General features: G+C 41.7%; 2 protein-coding genes across 2 annotated transcripts; both read left to right on the top strand.

Annotated features, from left to right (window-relative positions):
* The first annotated feature begins 455 nt into the window (after positions 1-455).
* On the top strand, positions 456-8,713 carry rex1bd (required for excision 1-B domain containing). The gene is made up of 7 exons (XM_054789488.1): positions 456-580; positions 1,850-1,932; positions 2,031-2,235; positions 5,736-5,824; positions 5,919-6,159; positions 6,581-6,611; positions 6,838-8,713. The coding sequence occupies exons 1-5, from the start codon at positions 578-580 to the stop codon at positions 5,989-5,991; spliced, it is 453 nt and encodes a 150-aa protein (XP_054645463.1). The 5' UTR covers positions 456-577; the 3' UTR covers positions 5,992-6,159; positions 6,581-6,611; positions 6,838-8,713.
* A 137-nt stretch (positions 8,714-8,850) lies between these two features.
* On the top strand, positions 8,851-22,346 carry tmem59l (transmembrane protein 59-like). The gene is made up of 10 exons (XM_054789482.1): positions 8,851-10,934; positions 11,012-11,164; positions 12,504-12,727; positions 14,307-14,412; positions 14,562-14,656; positions 14,738-14,890; positions 20,013-20,118; positions 20,197-20,311; positions 20,385-20,502; positions 21,291-22,346. The coding sequence occupies exons 3-10, from the start codon at positions 12,578-12,580 to the stop codon at positions 21,459-21,461; spliced, it is 1,014 nt and encodes a 337-aa protein (XP_054645457.1). The 5' UTR covers positions 8,851-10,934; positions 11,012-11,164; positions 12,504-12,577; the 3' UTR covers positions 21,462-22,346.
* Positions 22,347-23,055: the final 709 nt, after the last annotated feature.

A 23,055-nucleotide genomic window follows, 5' to 3' on the forward strand; every position in this document is an offset into this window, starting at 1 on the left:
TGCTTTGATTGCATTCTTATGAAACCTACGCCATGTAACAATGTTTTTTTTTTGGTCTTTTTTTTTTTTTAGCTGTCTCCTTCCTTCACCTTTTGCATTTATTTCTCTGACAGACTCATTAGCATTGTTCCTGATATGTAATTTTTATGAATGAAGTTACTTTGAGTGATGCTTCATAAACATCCAGTTGTTATAAATAAGCGATGATAGTGTATAATTCATTCAGCCGGGATTGCCTCCTTTCAAAATAAAAATATATAAAATGTTGTACGATTTCAACCACCCTCCTTCTCCATTTATAAAGCACGCTGTCAAACACACTGTAAACACACAGAATATTTGCCCCTCAAATTGGCACTTCATTGTGTACATTCGCAATCCAAAAAGAAAGACCCGAATTAAAAGCCACAAATGTGACCCGTATTTTGAAGCCTACACAACTGCCCATTTTGTGACGTAATTTCCATGCGGAAATGCGCGGAGGAGGATACCCAATTGACGCACTAGAAACAAAAACAACGTGGTATTTAATTATGTCTTTTTGATAAGCAACGAAATGTTTCATTAATAAGTTAAAATGGTAAGTACCTTTTTATATTAAGTAACTTTTAAATCGACATGCTAAGCTAGGCTAACGCAGTGGTGTAATGATTTCCCAGGTGACGTTACAATGAGTTAACCGCTTAACTCTAAAACAACGTGAAAGAGCTCAAAATAAACATGTTTTGAGGAAGTATTATATTCCATTATGTCTTCCCATGTGGCATAACAAAACAAAACATGTATAACAGCACCTTTACATTATGACGAGGCTATTTCTAACCACAGTTGTAGTGCAACAATGTTACAAAATTTTTTACATTTGTAGAATCAAATCTGTGATTAATTCTGTCAGATAAAGCATGCCTTGAACTTTAATTTGATACCTCATTCACTTCTCTACCCCAAATATTAAATAAGTTAGAGCCAATTTCATGGCGGAAAATAGTGCCTGTGGTCCCCATTGCTTTAACATCGAGTCAGGACAAAAGCAGTGATCGACCTTGGCAAGTACAACCATACTACAAATTATATAATAACTTAGGCTTTGTAAAAATCAACAGAGTAGCCATTTACATTTTTTTTTGATAATCAGAAAGTCCAGGGAAGAAAATCAAGTGTCATATTTTTCATGTAGGCCTCGCACTGCAGTGCAGCAGCAAGCTTTGTACTGTATTCGTTTTCACCCCACACTAACCACAAGAAATACCTAGCTAACATCGATGACAGGAATGCATAAAAGCCACCAACATCCACTCCATATTTGAGAAAATCAATATTTTTTTAAGCATGATTGTGTCACAATGAAGCGGCTTAGAAAATGGATGGATATCTAAATTATCCATGTTTTATTTGCTTTTATGTTTAAAATCAAGGCATCCACATTGAAAATAGGACAACAATGCAAACGCGACATGTAGTAATTTCGGGTTAAAAAAAACATTTGGCACAATCAGATTTTAATGAAATTTTGTTTGCAGATACATATTAAAGTGTATTAATATCCTAAATACATGTTTGAAAGGCTTAAAGTTGTAGGTAACTTTTGACTTAATGTGGTTCAAGACTCAATATAAATCCGATACGAAACTGAAGATGAGGTTATCTACCTAACAAATATGTATACGAATGAAAATACACCTGATATCATATGAAAAAAATTGCATTTTTAAGGACGTCCTCATGGACTCTCCTGACAGAGCGTGCATGTTCAGTGTCAGATTTTTGCACCGCTAAAATACTGGTTTTGGAACATTGCTATGTAGTGTATAGTTCTTACTGAGTGCGTTACTCCACTTCCTCCCTACAGGTGTCCACAGATTTTAAAGCCCTGATCCAGAGGTTTTACCAGCTTCAGTCGGAGCGTCTGGAAACATATAGACTCTTTGAGGAGTAAGTTTATGTTTACTAATGCTCCAAAATACAACCCGTCTTGCCATGTCGTATGAACTCTTTGCTTTAAGAACATATTCTTTTCAACTTCCGTCCAGAGGACACGAGGCCTACCTGAGGACAGGCCCCCAGTATGACTTTGACCACTACAAGCAGCTGGTCCACGAGATAACCAAGGCCTTCAGTGGCATCTCTCTGGAGGTGCTGGACATCAAGGAGAAGTTTCACCAGCAGTTGGACCGACCGGACCTCTCGGAGCACATCGAGAAGCTGCAGTGCAAAGAGAAGCAGAAGCTCGAACTGGTAAATAAAATCTTTAAAGTGAGATGGTTTTCTTTGCATCACAAGGTTGCTGGTTAATTCGATGAATAATACAATTGTACAGCTTTATAGTAAGACGTGGGTTAGGGTATAGGCTACCCTATAAAGAGCTATGGATACGTGCTTTACAGTAACGTAGATGATTCGATCCACTTTGGTTCCAAACGACACTTTTTTTCAACCAAAAAAAATATAAGAACACCACCATTGGCTAGAAGATGTTACAGCAATGAACAAATGTCTTTCGATTTGAAGTTAAACTTTGTAAAAATTTAGTTGGACCCGAATAAGAGGATTGGCGTGCACAACTGTCACAACTGCTACTAGTTGATCTTTGGGACTTTGCCACGAGATCGCGAGAACATTTTGAAATAAATGTATTATCATAACATTGCCCTCACCTCCCGGAGAGTGACCAAAAGGCATGCATTTAGTCCACTGAACACACCTGTACGCCTCGCCGCTGTCCAGGCAGCAACCCGAGAGCCCCAGCAAGGAGCCCGGTCCCCAAAACTCGGCCGGAGGTACACTAGTACACTGACTCGCACCCCCGTGCTAGCAAAAAGGTCGAGCGAGAGGGAGGGAGTGACAGCGCACTGCAGTGATGTGCTTGCGCACACAACAGTAATTATTGCACCGTAATGGGACTCAAAGTCTGCCTTTGCTACCTCAAAGTTAAGGCACAAATACAACTCCATCGACGCGCACCTCCAAATAAAATCTTTGAGCCGCGCCGCCGTCACCCATTAAGGGCTGACTGTTGTAGCGCATTGACCAGCCCCTTTCTCCTCAATCTGCATCACTTGTCTAAGACACTGAGCCAACAAGCCAAATAGTTGTGGTTTGCTCATGAAGCCGACGCCACAAAAGTAGGGGTGCCCAAAGTGCAGCTCAGGGGCCATCTACGATCTGTGGCTCGTTCGTCATTGCATCACTGCAGAAACAAAATAAAATAAAAAAAATTGGGAGGGGTCTTGTGCAGGTTCACGGCCGAGACCACGGATCTTGGTCTCAAAAAGGTTGGTGACCACTGACGTACGTGATAGCACATCAACACAAACAGTCTCAGAGAAGCAACTGACAATTTAGAGTCATTATGCAGCTATCATAGGCTATAGAGTCACTGATGGCTAATGTTAGTAGCTAATGTTAGTAGCTAATGTCAGTAGCCAAATCTCTTATTGTTAGCTGACAACAAACATGCTTTATGTGTGTGCATTTGTGTTACATGGGGCATGGCTTGGGTGGAATATGCAGTCATTGAGGGATAGCGCCCCTATGCAGTACCTAACCAAGGCAGACCACCTTTGAATAGCAGCGCTATTATTTACACCTTGATGCAATTTTGCTTTTTCACCACAAGAGGGAAGAAGTATTCAAAATATCCTCGAAATACATTCATGAGCAAGACGTTTTCATACTTTATAGCAAGGGTGTCCAAAAGTTCCCACCGAGGGCCGCACATTGAAAAAAATCAAAGGACGCGGGGGGGTCAGGGTTGTATTTGTCAAGATTTAATGGTTTAATTTTATTTGGACATGCATACGTTTTACTTTGGTGTACACCACATATTACCATTTGCAATTCCACATGACCAAAAGGAGTAGAAAGAAACAGAGCGTATTCAATTCAATTTACTCCTTCACCCTCTTCACTTCACATCAATTGCTAATACATTTGTTCACTTCCTATTCAACACGTGTCCCTTGCCAGTTCAGAAGCACCATAAGAAAATGATAAAAACAATACAACAGTGTGTTACAATGAAGACGAGGTTTGTTAAATCAATATAAGTAAATTGTATAGCACTCAAAAAAAAGGATGAAGTTAATATTTGACACATACAGTACTCTGTTGGATGATAAGTACAAACAATGTAGTACTTCAGATAGTCCTATAAGAAATGGAAAATGAGGACTAAATGCAGTTGTCATTTGACATAGCATTATCCAAATATTTCCCAGATTCTTCTTCCTTATACAGTAGACGCCCCTACAACGTAAATAATCCGTTCCGACAACTTTTACGTTATAGGGTTTTTACGTTATACCAAGTGTAAAATACATGTAAATAGCCTAATCCGTTCCAAGATCTTCCCAAACTCACTCACCCCTTTGGGCCTTCAAAATATTCAAAGTCCACCAAATATGGTGGGAAAATATAAGAAAACATTAGCATAAACATAGTAGAGTAAATATAAAATAAGGTAATAAATAAGATTACTGTAAATGAATAAAACTGTAAAACAAAAACAATCAACTAGTTAAAGGGCGACTACGATGAGGAAGGGAGGTTGAAGGGAGAAGCTTGTCTCTCACACAAACTCACGTACGCGCTGTATAAGTCAGCCAATGAGATGAGAGAGTAGGCGGTGCCCCGATAATCAGCCAATGAGATGAGAGCGTAGGCGGTGCCCCGATAATCAGCCAATGAAAGCGTGTAGCGTCAGAAGACGTCACCAAGTGTACTCTGTTAGTCATGGAAAATGTTTCCCTCCCTCTCTCTGTCGCGTGAGCTATTCAAATCGAATTTCTGAACTTGCACCGACTTGACGCTTTACGTTATATGGAATTTCTTACGTAATACGATGCAAATACTTTAAATAAATTCTTTACGTTCAGTGGAATTTACGTAAAAGGAGGTTTACGTTATGCGAGGTACTACTGTACTTGGAAAACATCAACTGCTTGTACTGTTTCTTGAAATGGCTCATTTTAGTGCATTGTTTGGGTTCTTTGCTCAGTCCATTCCATAATTTGATCCCACATACTGATATGCTAAAGATTTTTAGTGTTTTAAGTTAAATTATTTCCAAAGATCATATTTTTCCTCTCCGGATGAGAATAATTGCATTATGTTTATGGGTAGCTGGTTATTTTTTGCTTTATGCATAATTTTAGCTGTTTGAAAGGTTACTGTATTTATGTATTTTTTTTCACAAATTCATATATACACTATATATTTGTATAAGCACATTTTATATTCCTTTTTTCTGACTTAAAAATAAATACTGGAACAACTAAATGTATGTTTTCACTGTCACATTTTTTCTGAAATGTTTTATACGTGAATTGTACAAGAATGTTGTACAATTTATTGGTGGTAAATGTTGACATTAATTAAGATTCAAAGAACTTTATTATACTAGATATGGAAGGTATTTTGAAGAGCTTGTACATGATAAACATGCAGGTATGTGGGACATGGATCGATATAAAATACCAGCAAATCCCAATGAATTAGGAGGTTTTGGAATAAATACATGATGGCAGGGAGGTTAAGACAGTTCAAAGTAATTATCCAAGGCAAAAAAAGTATTGAAGTTGCGTTTAGGCTAAGCATTTGGAATAAAATGCAAAACAAACAAATTGAGTAAGCACATTGAATGTATGGTAGTCATTCAACTTCCTGTCTGCCTGTAAGGTGACAAAGCTTCTTTGAGTTCACTCGCTTGTCCCTCTTTGCATCTTTTATCCGTTTAGACAGCCCAGCTGCAGCTGGCCAAGCAGCGTGCTCAGGATCACCCTGAAGACGACGCCTGTCAAGAGAAGATCCGCGAGCTCAAACACGAGTAAGAATGACGAATGTGTTGTGTGTCCCTAATAAACCGATTAGTTTTTACCGTGGTGGACAGATGTGTAACAAACATGTTCCTCACCATCCAGGCTCATCACGAACAAAGAGGCGCTAAGTGACATCATGCAGGACTTTAAGTACGACTCAGAGGAGTGTGATTGACAGGACAGCTGACGTTGATACGTCCTCTTTGGACAGGATAGCTGCATGTATTGATCCTGCTCTGGCTCCGCCCCCCTTTCTGCTGCAGTCTCATTCCACGTACTGTACATTCAGCCTTTCTTTTTCTGGATGGTGTTTTTTTGTGTTACGGCAGGTCAGGTCTAATGTGTAAGTATTTGCAACCTTTTAGCATTAAATACTTGTCCAACAATATACATTTAATCTACTACATTGTTTTCATTAACTGTCATACAAGTATGAAAAGAACCACCACTGTTACTATTAAGATTAAACAAAAAAGGGAGTTCATTCTTTGATGTTCACTGAGCTGAGGTCTGGTGTTTATTGTATCTGTTTGTTGGTTGGTTAGTAACACCAGGCTCTCAGTTCAAACTACAACCCCAGTAATAAACATGTTGATATCTCTGACAGTGTAAATCCAAATTGAGCGTTGTTGCTGTTGTCAAGGCAGAATTTTTCCTTCTTAGATGTGGGAGCGTACTTTGTGTTGTTTTGTTTTCCTACGTTTACTTATTTTTCAATTATTTAGTTTTTAATGTCTTTTTTTTTATGGAAATATATATTTCAGGTTCATGACACAAAGATGCTCAAAACCGCATGTGAGTATATACTGTATATGTACTTTATTTAAATTGACAGTGTTATTTATATATGCTTTTTATAGGAAGTGTCTAGTGAGTATTTGATCAATTCTGCTATTTCTGGTATCAGGAAAGAGACAAAGATGCTAAATAGGTGAATGTGTACATTAGAGATACATGTCAATAGCAACCGTGTTCACTAATATATTCTTCGTCATCATCTCTGCACTTCCTACCCACGTAGAGACATGCAGGACTCATCCAGGACTCATTCATGTCCATCTGCTGCGTGACACACCAGGTTGTCTACAGACTGCTACCTCTGCTGTGCGTTGCAGAGGCCTTGAAGGGTGACACTGAGGGTGTGGGCACTCAACACCACCGCTGTGCTGTGGGCGCTGCTTGTGGACGACCTGTTCACAGTCCAGAACAAGGTCCTGATGTGGAGGTCCAGCTCAGGGATAAGGGTGAATGAGGTTTTCAAGCTGGACACAATAGGCAGGACGGGTGCCCTGAGGGAAGACGACTACCACCTCCATGTGATGTATGCACACACACACAAACACAGAGTTCATTGCCTGACATGAATATACAGTATATACAGTAATAGCAGCACAGATGTTTTTAAAACTAAACATAATACACTCCTGATTAAAATTTTAAGTCGAATTGAAAAATTGCAAGAATTTACATTTTACACTGATGGATCTTAAGGAGGTTCGAAGTCGAGCTTCAAAATGCAAAAAGGAGAAATGGAATTCGATGTCAATTTCTGTGAGGTATTCACCCTGTCATGATCTCTTGATAGCAAAGACAAGAAGCATTCTCTCTTTGAACACTGTCAGATTGTTGGGCTGCATAAACAAGGCCTTTTGCGGTAGGCCGTTGCCTTTGTTGGACGCAGTAGTCATTTTAAACTTCTTCAAACATCCTGAGGGTTATGGAACAAAAAAGTCAAATGGTAGACCCAAGGAAATTTCGGCATCACTGAGCCAGAAGATCTAATTGGCTGTCCGTCAAGACACGGGACGATCCTCGGCCCAAATAAAGGTTCTCACTGGTGCCGAGTGCAGTCCAATAATTTCTTCTTCAGTGGAACAATGGAGCTTCAGGATGTGCAGGGGCGTCAAACCGCAGCTGGCTATGTGGAGATGTTGCAGGGGGGCATCCCTCATGACTGCAGGCCCTCATCTGTGTGGTAATTACTGGCTTTTTCAACAGGACAACGCTGCAGCTCACAATGCCCGCCTGACAAAGGACTTCTTTCAGAGGAATAACCTCACTCTTTTGGAGCATCCTGCGTGTTCCCCTGATCTAAATCCAATTTAGACATCTAAATCCAGTTTAGAACATTTGGGGCTGGATTGCAAGGGAAGTTTACAAAAATGGACATCAGTTCCAGACAGTGAAGTCGTGAAGCCATCTTCACCCAGTGTTGCCCCCCTTGATGACATATTTTCTCAAAGGCGACTAGCGATAAAAATCTAGAGATGTTTTCTGGCATCGTTGGAGAGTTTTCTAGTATTTGGGTACTGAAAAGAGAAAGCAGGTATTGTTTGCGTTTTGTGTTCTCACTGAGCAACAGCGGGTGCTGTTGACAGGCCCGCCCTGCCCAAAGGTAGTGACAAGCTGGCAGCGTACAGTCAGCTTCCACGGCACACTGAGAGCATGATGTGGAGTTCTACGCGTCAAAAGTGCAAATGAATCACGCCTGTGTGAGCCGCGATGCCGTGCACGGTGTTTTACACAGCGAGATCTAAGAAACAGATGTTTCTTCATCTTCTGTAAGCCTGGATAAAAGAGGTGGGTGTGTTTATATTTTATTGTTTTTCTATTGCTACTCGTTCAGTAAAATGAAGTGGATTATCTTACAATTCTTTGGATAAATGTAAGTAATTGACAAGCCTACTGTATTGCCTGTATTTGTGAAGCTCAGTTGCTATTACATATATTCTGTGCTACCACACTCCGTCATGTTAATGTGAGCCATAGAATAAACACAGCATAATCTGTTATTCACTGTTCAATTGTGCTAATTAAATTTCTCAATAGCTGGTGTATGATGTGAGAACTTTGAGAGGTGCTGGCCAATGTAAAATATTAAAGTTATTTTATTTTAATGAGATGGACTATTTTAATTGAACAAACCCAGAATCAAGTCTATTTGTAGTTAAATGTAATTAAGATGTTTTTCTCACTTTTCTTGTCCGTCCTATGAGGTTATGCTTTTTTCCTACAGCATTTTACGACATCATATTCAAATTATATGCAAATTAGACCATGTTTTTACAACATCATATTCAGATGATATGCAAACTAGACAATGACATCATCTAGTGACTTCCAGGAGAGCCAATAGGTACTTTTCTTAACGAAAACTTGGCAACAGCGTCTTCACCACCTGGAGCAACATTCCCACTACTCAGTGGTGGTTCTGGCTTGAATGACGCCCTGGGCGGGCCGATGCTGTAACCCCGGCCCCCTTCCACGGTGCCAGCACTCAAGGCTAAACGAACACACATTGACACACAGTTCCACAGCCTAAGCAGGGAAGCCCGGACTTCCCTCTCCCTGGCCACTTTGTCCAGCTCCTCCCGGCGGATTCCGAGGCATTCCCAGGCCATTTGAGAGACATAGTCTCTCCAACGTGTCCTGGGTCTTCCCCAAGGCTTCCTACTGGTCGGACGTGCCCTGAACACCTCCCCAGGGAGGCGTCCGGGAGGCATCTTGACCAGATGCCCAAGCCAGCTCATCTGGTTCCTCTCAATGTGGAGGAGCAGCGGTTCTACAACAAGTTTCTCCTGGATGACGGTGCTTCTCACCTTATCTCTAAGGGAGGTGATGGTAGGAACGTAGCTCGACCGCAAAATTGATCACTGCAGACGCCGCACCAATTCGCCTGTCGATCTCGTGCTCCATCCTTCCCTCACTTGTGAACAAGACCCCAAGGTACTTAAACTTCTCCACTTGGGGCAGGCTCTCATCCCTGACCCGGAGATGGTACTCCACCCTTTTCTGGGCGAAAACCATGGACTCGGACTTGGAGGTGCTGATTCTCATCCCGGCCACTTCGCACTCGGATGTGAACCGATCCAGTGAGAGTTGAAGGTCACGGCTCGATGAAGCCAGCAGGACCTCATCATCTGCAAAAAGCAAAGACCCAATCCTGCAGCCACCAGAACGGAACAACGCCTTCTCCAAGTCCCCTAATCCCCTCCATGCGTTTGGGCCTGCCAGTTCTGACTGGCATCCTCCCTCACCATCAAAGCCAATTCACAATCTGTGACGAGCACAGAAGTCCAATAACAGCGCACCGCTCGGGTTCAGATCAGATCTTCCCAATCACGCCTCTCCAGGTCTCACTGTCGCTGCCAACATGAGCTTTGAAGTCCCCCAGCAGAACAAGGGAATCCCCTGAAGGTGCATTCTCCAGTAGTCCCTCCAGGGACTCCAAAAAAGAGCAGATATTCTGAACTGCTGTTTGGCGCATGAGCGCAAACAACAGTCAGAACCTGTCCCTCCCCCCCCCGTACGTAGAGGGAAACTACCTACTCGTTCACTGGGTTAAACTCCAACGTACAGGCCACGAGCCGGGGCGCAACAAGAATTGCCACCCCTGGCCATCGCCTCTCACTGCTGGCAACGCCAGAGTGGAGTAAAGTCCAGCCCCTCCAGGGAGGACTGGTTCCAGAGGTCTTGCTGTGCGTTGAGGTGAGTCCGACTATATCTAGCCGGAACTTCACCTTGCACACCAGCTCAGGCTCCTTCCCCACCATAGAGGTGACATTCTGCAGCCAAGGATCGGACCGTCAAGGTCCCCGCTCTCAGCTGCCACCCAGCTCGATCTGCACCCGACCCCCTTTGGCCCATCCCTTCGGGCTGTGCCCAGCCAGGCCCCATGGGTGTAGACTCGGCCACCAGGTGCTCGCCATTGTGCCCCGCCTCCAGGCGTGGCTCCAGAGGGGTGCCCCGGTGACCTGTGTCCGGGTGAAGGAAAACTAGGTCCAAAATTTTGTCTCTTCATTAGGGTCTTTTGAGACACTCTTTGTCTCACATAGGACCTGTTTGTCGTGGGTGACCCTACCAGGGGCATAAGAGCCCAACAACAACTTGGCTCCTAGGAGGTTTTTGGTCTGTGATATAATGTATATAATATGATATTAAGAATGAAATGTTTTATTTTTGAGCAATTACTGTTGTAATTTACTCTTTTTTTTTGTTGAAAATATATAATTAACTTGAAAGCTGAGGCACAGTGATGAAGTGAACCCCCCCATACTGTTTGATTTGGTCATGTGGTGGATATTTGATAGCGTCTGAGCAGCCTGGGGGCGTGACTTGGTAAGCACTGAACACAAATGGGATTTTTGCTCAATTTTTGAAAGCAAGATGTAATTTTGCAAAAACTACATTTACAGTTCATGGTGCCAGCCATATTGAAGATTTGAGTGATGTGTCAGTAGTTTTTGAGGAGGAAGAAACATTTTGAGATGAAATAGAGAACTGGCAGAACATGGACCTAAGCCTTCGGACATGGAGATGAAGATTGGTCGCCTTCAGAACACAGAATGGTAAGTGTAAATTACTCTGGAGTCACTTAGCCATCAATCATTGTTTTAAATTGGCTTCTTAATGAAGTTTTTGTAGCCTGTTTTATTGTATATGTGTAACCCGCCTGCTTCACACTGCCCGCTCCGGAGCTCGAACACACGACCTTCGTAGTGGGAGACGAGAGCGCTGACTGCTCGGCCAAAAGGTTGGACTGTCGACAGTGCGTTCAGCGCAGCCCTTAAGGCTGAGGGAGTGAGGTTTTACCAACGTACACTTGCACAGCTGCACAGGCTGGCATTCCTTACATATGTAGCATTGCATCGAGGATAAATGTTCGCCACCCTTACCCCACAGTAAACATATCGCTGTCAAAAGATGTTTATATAACATAACATGTATAATGCTTTGCAGCCTGGTCACTATCGTGGAACAGTATTTAAAATATATTATGTAAACATGACATGACTTACTCTCTTGTGCCAACTTTTGCCGTTCTTATTGTCTTTTTTCCTCTGTACCGGCAGAACAGCATCCTTTTTCAAAATGCGTTTATACTCCAAATGCTTCTTGTAAAGGTGTTCCTCAAAAAGTAGTCATCAGTGAAATGATCACTGCAAAATACAGAAATCGAGGTGGGTGTCCATCTGTCTGTTGTTCTCTGCACTTAAACCTTCCTCTTTTGGAAAAGAAAAAGTTACAGTGTTACTTGAATACTGTGAACATCCAGGTGCAACACGTTTTGGCATGAGTACTATTTTGATGAAAAATGTACTGAACCAGGTCACCTTGAGAAGCGTTTGTTGTCTCTGAGAGGTGTTACCTGAAGATGTCACTTCCGGAAATGAGGCTGAGCTAAGAGGTATTTGGTCATGGCTGGTGCCATCAACTATAAATGTAATTTTTTTTAGAAATTTACAGTTCACGTTCAAAAATCAAGCCATGTAGAACATAATTACAAACAATATATAACAAATTTAAGCAACGTTGATGAATCATGTCAGGGACCCAAAAGAACTTTTAAAATTAATGTGAGTACAATAAATCCAGGCTAAATAATACAATAAGAATTGAATCAATCCACATAATTAGTTTTTTGTACAGTTGGACATGGAACAAATCCAGCAAGATGTCAGGAGAAGTAATGTGATGGTTATTGCTGCAACAAACGGGTCATCAGCCTTCATGCACACTTTCATGGATGCCAGATTATACACTGCAGTTTGCAGGCTTTTGTGGGGGAGGAATGGGGGGGGGTCAATATGTGCGTGATGATGATGATGCGCGTGACGCGTGCACGAGCACCCAGACAGCAGCAGTAGCAGTAGAGCCACATTGAAGCATCTTCCTCCTCCTCCTCAGCCTGAGCGCCGCCGAACCCTCGACTATCTTCGCCACTCCAGTCCGTTCGCAAGGCTCTCTGCTTCAGCCCAAGCATGCTCGGCTCTTCGGCCCTGCTCGCGGTGCTCCTGGCGGGCCTCGCGGCTGCAGCGTCCTCTGTGGAAGTGTTCGATAACCAGCTGGGCGACATCAGCTACTGCAAGAAGCAATGTCAGCTCGCGATCAGAAACAGAAGCCCCGCTAAAGTAAGTTGCACCCCGTATACCTTTTTTGAATACAACCCGATGTCCTTTAAAAAAAAAAGGCTTAAATAGTCAAGCTTTTTTGTTTTTGCTGAACCCTCATGCATGTTTCTGCGCATCATAAAGGCCAATAATGGAGCCTTTAATTACATGCATCCTTGCCGCGAATGAGTCCACAATTAAGACATGCAAGGTCAGGCTAAAAAAAAGCTGTGCATTAGTAAGAATTCTCTGTATTGCGAAATCAAACCAACAACCGTCTACAGGCGAGTATTACGTGTGTGTCAGAGGGGGTGTAGATAGAAGCGTGGAGCACAAAGGTTTGCAGCATTGGATGTTTTTTTTTTATTCGCCCCTCAGGTGTGGCCCTGACATCCTGCAGTAGGACAATGGCTGCAAACAAGCGGACCACACGGCCGTGACTCTAAAAATATACATGACGATTTCATGTTTAAAACATTCTTTTTTTAATGTGGGTTGTTTGTCGAAAGCGTTGTCTTCGTTGTAAGTAAACACGGAAATGCAGCGGCAGCCGAGGTGATGACAAGGCTGTTATGAGCCTGGCTGTGTATGGCTTGTGTCGGCCACCAGAGGCCGCTGTTTCCTGTCTGATTGTGCATTCGTCGCAAGGAAGAAATGTTTTCTGTTTGCTACTATTTTTTGTATTGCCTTTTACATTTAAAGTTATCTCTCAACCCCCACCCCTCCCGCATACTTTTGCTAATCAAGAGAGATATTTTTGGATATTATTTCAGTTAGTAACGCATTATTATATATTATAAAAGCCTCAGTTGTATGAGTCCAAAGAGACTGGAACTTTATTATATTTTCAACCTACAGTAAATGTCCTTTAGTGTTTTAAAAGGTGCCTATGTATATATTTATTGGAATATATATGTTTCATGTTTACATATGGTTTTTAGATGGTATTATACGTGACAAATGACTGTCTAGTGCTGTTTATTATTGATTATTATTGTTTATTTAGTTGGTTTTTTTTCCTTGTTATCCCCTGCTATGATCTAGTGATGACATATGATGACTGGTGTATATGGATATATTTTATCTTGTAACCTGTTTTTGTAGAGGGTCTTTGGGGAAGGTACGCTGTAAAATCCTCTAGCACTCTCAACTCAGATAAATTAAGTAGAACAAACTTATTTTTTTTAATCAAAAAAGTTAATCTAAGTAAAATGTAAACATTTATTGTGGTATAAGTATAACTATTAAGTTCCATTTACTTGTTTTTTCCAATGTTTGCATGTTTTTTAAAGTAAGGTTTTTAAGTAAGGTTAACTAATTGATTTTGCAGTGTACTGAATAAATAAATCTAAATAAAATGTATTGTTATTATAGTATGTAGTCTATAGTATATAGTATATAATCTTTTTCGAAGGAATCTATTTTTAATATTATTATGTTGTGTTTTATATTATAATAAATGTTATGTCGTTTTTTTTCTCCTGATACTTGATACTTTCCTTTTTTAAATTGTGTTTTGGTTGTTTTAAAAGGTGCTTATAAATGAAATGTGTTATTATTATTATTATTATTATTATTGCATGTGGTGGTTTTCTTGTAGGATTCCATAATGAATGCGTGCCACCGCGGGTGTCGCCTGTACTCCATCTGCCAGTTTGTCAACGGCAACGCTGGTTTCAACACCAGCAAGGACGAGTGTCAGGGAGGTGGGTGGCTGCTCTCACTGCTGAAGGGAACATTAATAACATAATAGTAATAGCTTTGGCTGTCTCTTCCTGGGCCTTCAGCCCTCCATTGTCGTCATTCCCCTTCTAGTCGTCTTCTCTTTTCATGCGTTCCATCTGTGTCTCTGCAGCCTGCCAGGAGGCTTATGTTAAACTTCTGGAGCAGGAAGCCTGCAGCACCGGCTGCTCAAGCCAGCCCTCTGAGCCCGAGATCAAGAGGAGAAAGGTAGGAGAATCTTCACGCTTATGCACACCAGCCAAAAACACTTTCAAGCAAGTGGTGGAGACTTTGATCCGCCCTTCCCAGCTTAAGGCCATGACTCTGCGCCCCAAGCCACCCTCCGTCATGGAGGCCGTGTCCAGTTGGTGCAACGACATCGTCAGCTCCGCCCAGAGTTTCATCTCCTCCACTTGGACCTTCTACCTGCAGGCGGACGACGGCAAGGTTGTCGTCTTTCAGGTAAGACTGATGTTGTAACATTACGGTCATACAAGCGTAAAAAGAAGTTGACCACTGTAGAATAAAGTAAAACGACTCAACTTGTTTTAAGATGCCTCAAAGGCGTACTGGAGAGGGAACAGGAAGGTATGACTGTAACCTTCCTGACTCTGTGGCATATTTCAAGTTGCCTGTTTAGATCTATTGTGCAAGATGGCGGTTATCATGAATAACTGGCAGGAGGAGCAACTGCATTAATTATGACACATCTATGTCTGTTGCTTTCGTCAACGATGACGATAACGACATGATTTCATTGATTAAGCTTTTTTTTCATGACAAAACCAAGTCGGTGAAGAGCTAAACATGGCTCTTTGGTGACTAAAACATGACGAGTCGTGCGTGACTTCTCGTTGATGAGACGAGACAGACGAAAATGCTAGTGGGCGGTCCATCAGACGTTTAAAATGCATGACATTTCTGCCTATTTTGGATGTAATCTTTCAGTTCAAAACTAAAACGTAGCAGTGCATCCTATCTTAGCGTGCTGCGGACCCCCCGCTCAACACACCGGTGGCCGGTGACGTGGGAAACAACGCACTGATTTGTGGATATATTGTACTTAAAATAAAGTCTATCCGAAAGAAAGACTAAATGCATTGTGCAGAGAGACGGCGGTAAACGTGGCTGCAATCTCAAGCAGCACCGGACGGCTCATCACTCTGGTATTCTTCTGAAGGTAAGTGTCACGTTGAAACATGGATGTGGAGGGAAATGTAGCATTTCAGACCTGTTGCTGTTCCCCATGTGTTTTAATGGACACACCATTTAGTTTACATTGAGTGACGGTGTGGCCATCTCTTTGTGTGTTGATGTTCTTTCAGCACGTTGTGATATGCTAAACAGGTGGAGTTTATGTGCTTTGTTATCATACGTATAGGGTCTGCTAGCTTTGGGCCATAAGTCACAGGGGTATGTCAATGACGTCATGCAACCCCTACCATGGTGCGCTTACAGTAACGTTGGGACACACACGCAAAACACACTCAACAGTACAGATACATTATCATTTTGGCCATTGCTCATAAAAAAGGAAAAGACAGAAGGCTTCAGTGCTGCGTGGGTGCCAGTCAAGTGGTTAATAAGCTATTAAAACCTATTTTTGTTTTGCTCGTTTGATAGCTGAAGGAAAACTGCACTTTTTTTTTTATTTTGCCCATCATCCACAATCCTTATGTGAGACATGAACACACTTGGCTTTCTCTTTTCTGTGTATTCTAAAGATATGAAAACAGATAACAAGAGACAGCTTGTTACTGCACGTAATGGGGCACACCTATGCCGCCTAAAGACTGCTATTAAAACACCTCCAAAAACCTCAAAACAAGGTTTTATGGTTTTGTGTACATACTGTAACCATGTAGTAACAGGTACATTCATGGTAACATGTAATACTGACAGTATTTTGCTGTATTTTGGTCCTTTTAAGCTTTATCGGAACATAAATATGTATACATGTGTAATATATATAATACATACGCACACACACGTGCATATTATGTTTTTTAACATATGCTATACCTACATTTGATTTTGTAACTTTGTATACAGATAATAATTGTATCCCCTCTTAATTTCCTCCTCAAATTTCCAATACTTAGACCTAATTTTTATTTTTTATTTTGACTAAAACGAAAAAAACTAAAACTAGACGAAAACGTAGTTTTAATTCACTAAGCTAGACTACAATGTTTTACGTTTTTGTCGACTGAAACTGGACTATCTCATATAGAAGTGACTAAAAGGTGACTAAAACAAGAAGCATTTCATCCAAAAGACTTGGACTAAGACTAAAAATAAAATGGCTGCAAAAAACAACACTGATGTAGGTGCTCATGCTTGAGAGTGTACTCTGGGCTTTGACTTTGTAGATTATTTCGAGTCATTCTGTTTGTTTCTATTATAAAAAGTGGTTGTCATTAGTAACTGGTGGGAGGAGCAATGACATTAAGACTTAATTACAGTGTTCCCTCATTTATCGCAGGGAATAGGTTCCCAAAATAGCCCGCAAAAAGTGAAATCCGCGACGTAGCGAACTTTATTTGTTTACAGTTTACAGTGTAAACTGCAACTGTAAAAGCCCTCACCATACACTTTCTAGACTTTTCTCAGACAGGCATGAACATTTTCTCACATTTCTCTCTTGTTTAAACACTCTCAAAGTTCAAATTGTGTTTGAATTTTAATGATCAATCTACTAAGTTGGACACAAGAAGTTAAAGTGACTCACGTGTACTCACTCCTCTGATTGTGCCTCGTCCTGGCGCCGTTTGGCCGTAGCGTTTTTGTATCCTTGCTAAAACATATTGCTCCTGCCGTCGTCTTCCTCCTCGTCCTACTCCTTGAACTGAAGATTCATTTAGCCGGTTAGCTTCTTCTTCTTCTTCTTCTATTGTTTATTGGCGATTAGCAAACAGCTCACACAGTTAGCTAGTTTGCTAGCGACTATTGACCACAACAGGAAACTACCTGAAGGAGATTGATTGAGTGACAATGGTCTATAGCCAATCAAGGTGCAGAACACAATGGGCGAATTGTCCCTTAGCCAATAAGGACTGTTGTGGCTCTATATTTATCCGGCTATTGTCTACTGTGGGTTCCTACAGGCACATAAATACCTACTGACACATACACATACTGCACTGATAGATCGCTCTAATGCACCACAAGGACAAAGAGCACAATGGTGTGCATACGCTGTTTAAAAACATATGCAAAATTGCCCTTAAAAAAATCTGCGAAACAGCGAATTTGCAAAAGGTGAACCGCGATATAGCGAGGGAACTGTACATTGCATGTGCTCATGTGTACTAATGCCTGAGTTAGTGTACCATGGGCTTATTATTTAGAGTCTCCTCTTGTTAATTACTGGCAAGAGGAGCGATTGTATTACTTATACAACATGTTCGGGTGAGCAATCGTGAGGAATCATAAGCTACTAAATTAGGTGATGAGGGTTTGCATGGTAACGACAGAGGTGCTACCATCCTTATTACAAGCTTGCGTGCATCACAGTTATATTGCCGGTCAAATGATTACTGCTTTTTCTTCAAGCGTACACTTCCTCTCAGACTTTGGTTCAGTGTCAAAACTTCTCAGTGCATATTTTGGATTTATAAAAGGTTGCGTGAACCAGCAAGGACACAGCAGGCTGAGAACGCCACGTTTTTCTCCAACTAAATCACCGCTCATAAATGTTATTTTAAGAGATGTTGCTGCCCTCGTAGTCGCACGGCTTGAGAAAGTCGTCCACTGTGGCCTTTATTTTCGTCATCGTTTTTTCCATAGAATCTATATCTAGACCAACAACAAACATTGTCTATTGCTGAAATAGCAAATGAAGAGGTTTGGCAGGCCAGCGTGTTCTCAAGAGCTCTTTCTTATTGTGCGCTCTCACAGCACGTGAACCACCTATCGTAAAATTCGGTCTCTCTCACCCGCCACATCACCCAACCGCAGCCTCGCAAACTGGCCGTCTGCATCCTCCGTCTCTCCTTTGGAGAATGTGACTCTGCAAGGCAATTTGGGCCGCATAATTAAAGGACTGCGTGGGCAACTGACAGTATTTATGCACATTTAAGCCTTACAGGAGCGACTGTAATGACATGGTGAAATGCAGCGTCCTCTCAGGAGAAGCTTTACCTCATATAGAGAGGCTGGGGGGTTTTTTTTTGGACTGCATGATGGATGTTTGCTTCCTCCGGTGGTGACGTACAGGCTGAAGCAGCTAGGAGGAAATCAGGCTCTAGAGGTTTGCAAGTGTGTGGTGGTGTGAAGTGAAGAAAAAGTACTCGGTGGCAGTGGAGACCAGCCAAAGTTTCCTGTCGGATAAACAGTGTGCACATTGTGTTACTGTGCAGTACACGCTTGAAAGAGGTGGGCCTGGGGAATAGTCATGTTGCTCCTCCCACCAGGTATTCATGATAACTCCCATCTTGCATAGTTAGAAATAAACACAACAATGCACAATTGCTCGTTCTAGCTCATCTATGATAACCACCACCAAAGTCCACAGAGTCAAAGCCCACAGTACGCCTGCTCATACACGAGCACATGCTGGCGCGCCACATCCATGTCCTATAATGAATGCGTTCGCTCCTCTCTATTAATCGTAACCGCCATCTCGCACAATAGAAATACAGGTGAACAGAGCAACTCGAAGTTATCCACAAAGTTAGGAAAGGTGCATGAATACAGCGTCGTGTAGGCCTGTACTCTGCTATGACGACCCATCGCCTCCTTTAGCTCCACTCCTTACTTATTAATGGTAGTATTACTTATTAATTGTTACAATGATCGTGTGTCAAGGACTGGACCACCTTTTCACCACAGGATCAGACATTTAACAATACAATTTAACAACACTAGCTTGAACTCTGCATTTATATTGGAACATTGATATTGATAGATGTTGCTGAACAATTAAGACCATGTTGAACAGGATGGAAGACTGCATTGTTTCCATAGAGCAGGGGTGTCCAAAGTGCGGCCCGGGGTCCATTTGTGGCATATGATAAAAATTGTACGTAGCCCTGGCCTAAATTAAGCATTTTCCAGCATAAAAATTAGTAAAATACAAACACCGTTTATGGGATTAAACTAGGATCTCACAACAGGAACAATAATAATAATCATCATCCTCATCATAATTAAATGGGTTACTGTACTCGTACTCCAGCAAAAACTCAAACCCGAATCCCTGACGTCACTTCCTGTCCACACGTCTGGCAGGCATTTATTAAAACACACACAAGCACAAGTCTTATTTATGTCTTAAATGGCTTATTTTCGCTGATTATACTCTATTGGTTAGTATGAGTGTGAAGGCGACTATAGGGGTGTTATTCGATGTCTAGAGGGCTCTAATAATATTAAAAACAGGTGTTCTATGCTCCAACTACCAAAATATTTGATTTTTAAATAAGGACTCCTGCTTTGCGGTAATTCATTTAACACGGTTGGGTGTGGAACAAATGAACCACGATAAACAAGGGATAAGTATGTTCCTGTGCTTTGATGTTACGGTACGGTACAGTATATGCAGGTTGTAGACTGACCATATTGACTTGTTCTTCTTCCTCAGAGCCAACCAGAGATGGAGTACGCTCTACCCGAGCTGCAGGCTCCTCGCTCCAACGTGGCTGATGGTCCTTGGCCTCAGGTGCGCTCCCACACGCAGAAGCCCCACGGTGAGACACACAAAAACATTTCTTGTTCGTGTGTTGCATATTTCTTCCATAAGATATCATTGGTTGTCGACTTGACAGGCGTTAGGGGGCGTGGCGAGAAGGGAGGAGCCAAAGCAGGAAGCAGGGGTAAACACCAGGCGCAGCACGTCGACGACACGGCGTCTGAACACGACTTCCTCGGCTGCATGTCAAGGTGAGTACATGTTATTGTCAGCACTCGGTAGGCTTTCCTCACTGCTGATCATCAGCCTCCATCTTGTTTCCAGACGTTCGGGTCTTCCTCGGTGGATTTTAGCGGCGTGCCTGTTCTTGTCTATCATGGTCATGTTGTGGCTCAGCTGTGCCAGCCTGGTGACCGCGCCAGATCAGCACATCAAGACGCAGGTACACCTAAGGACACGAACACGCTGCATCAGGAATTCTGCCAAAAGAAACAAAAAAGTGCATTACTTGTCTGCAGCCAGCAGAGGCGCTGTTGACCAGTTGGGACGTAACGAAGAACAACCAGACATCAGCTATGCTCTTAACTATTCAACTATTAACTATTAAAAGAGTTCAAAAAATATTATCTTGAAAATAAGTATTTTTTTTTATTTTCTATCATTTAAAAGAAATAATAATTGATCATAAATTCATGCATAGTAATACAGTAATTTGGTGTCCCTCCCTAACCTGCACAGATAAAATTGACTTGTGTATGAGGCTGACTTTGAATATGGTTTGTTCTTTTGGCAGTATGATACGAAAAGCACCCTACATCATACGCTGTCGTGCCGAGGAGATTAGATCTTGGTGCAAATCTGGATAAAAATGCGGATATGAGGCAGGATGTGGCCTGCTAACTGACAAATGTGCAAACACTTTCTCACCGTATCAAAAATGGTACAGTCCCGTCATCTTCCATCATCTCGTGCGAACCAGGAAGTGTTCCGCTAACGATGTAATTTTTAGGTTGGATAGTGGTTAGCTTCTTTTTACACTTTTGATAATGGACCGTTAAGAATGTAGTTGGGCATCGGTGAGAACCCAGGATCCAGGATCGTTCAACTGCTTTTATTTCGATTCCAAGTTTCGATGCCCACTTTGCCGACCGTAAGAAATAGCCGCAAACACCAATGACAACGTCACGGTCATCACTCTTTGTTTTGTTTTCCTCTCTCTTTTTTTCCTAGCTGAGCATCAACGGGGATAAGGATTTCCTGGACAATGGCCGCCACAAGGTGAACCCGTACCACCTGAGTCCTCTGCTGGCTGTCAGCGTCAAGCAGGTGCCGGAGGAGGAGGACGGCCAGGAGGCAGGACCGCTGCCGGTGAAGGTGGACCTCAACAAGACACGCGTGTAAGAAGAGGATGTTTTAAAACATGAGGAAGACTCACTCGATCACTGGATTTTTTAAAATGATTTTTAAAGAGCATGGCACCCTACAGTTGATTGAACAGACTTTATAGAGTTAATCTCGTCAATCCCTGCTGACATAAAGATAACGGCGCGCTTCAACGTCTTTTCTCTCATTAATTTAATCCACTTGAAATGAAGCAGTAGACTGAAATGAAAGTGTATTTATTATGACTAAAGGGTGTGATTGAAGTGCCATGCATTGCCTGTTAAATACATTGTAACTTAAACTTACTATCGTATTATTATTATTATTATTATTATTATTATTATTATTCCCATCATGTTATTGCTCTTACAGCAGTTTCAAGTATACTGTATGTGCCATGTGCTTTCTTAAAATAAATAGCTGACTATTTTGTATGTACCAGGAGCACATACTGTACTAAATATACAAAGCATTTTTTTTATTTTTATGAAGGAGCAGAGTTGCACAGTCGTAGAAACTTTTTAGTTTGTGCGTTTTTGCCGTATTGTACGCTTTTTTTTTTTTTTTTTTAAGATGGGCAGGCTGTGTGCCAACAAATAAACCGTGCATGCAAGAGTGAAGCTTCTTCAGCAGTTCCATCCTTCTCCTGTGGACTCTTACTGTAGCTTTGTGACTTTATAGTGCTCCTATTTGCTGTTAAAACATGGCTAGAATGTGTAACATAATAACAATGAATGCCAATATCCTCACAAGGACTTTTCAAGAAGAAGAAGAAGAAAAAAAGAAGCCAATCAGTCAATATCCAGAGGTATATCACGAAATATGATGTATTGTTTCCTTTTTACTGCTCTGTTCATTTTCAAGGAGACCATCATCGCAACATAATAAAGTGTTTTCATCGTTTTTTGTTTTTGCACCTTTTTATTCCAGGCAAAGTTTGCTTTTTTCTGTTGTCACCATTGATGGAAAAGAGGACTAGTGTGACAATAACCATAGAACAGGAAATGGACCTCACTGTGACACAGGAAATATTTGACCCTGCTTGATGGTGGTAATATCTACAGAACCGTATAAAACGCCAGTAAGTGACAGTATGCTTCCTTTCTGGGTGTGTCCGGCTTCCTCAAAGGGTGAGTAGTTTGACTTCATGTTAGTTTTGTTTGGTGTGTAACTTCTTTTTATACTCGCATGACAGTTAAAAACATTGTGTTGACCTAAAGCGGATTTGATGAAAAGTGGTATATGCAATAAAAATGAACATCCTTGCTAGTTATAGCCAATGTTATAGCTAATGTTCATCTACATAATTAGAATGTACTTCTTTTACTCATTCTTCGAAATGCTTCAAAAAGTATCACAACTACAAACTCATTGACAGCCGTTTTGGGTGCAATTTCTATTTTGCCCACTTGATGGCGGCATAGGTCGTCAGTTTCTCTCGTGCCAACGTCATCAAGTTCACAGTTACTAACGAGTAACCAAAATACGTTAGTGGAGGCATACTGACAAGTCATGACAGACTATGTTCTTTAGTGTGTTTACTATTACTACTAGTATTGCAGGAGTAATCAGTAGTGAGTGGACAAGTACTCACTAGGAAGCCGTGAGTAAA

This window comes from Dunckerocampus dactyliophorus, chromosome 10, assembly GCF_027744805.1.
Source record: "Dunckerocampus dactyliophorus isolate RoL2022-P2 chromosome 10, RoL_Ddac_1.1, whole genome shotgun sequence".
Lineage (NCBI taxonomy): Eukaryota > Metazoa > Chordata > Actinopteri > Syngnathiformes > Syngnathidae > Dunckerocampus > Dunckerocampus dactyliophorus.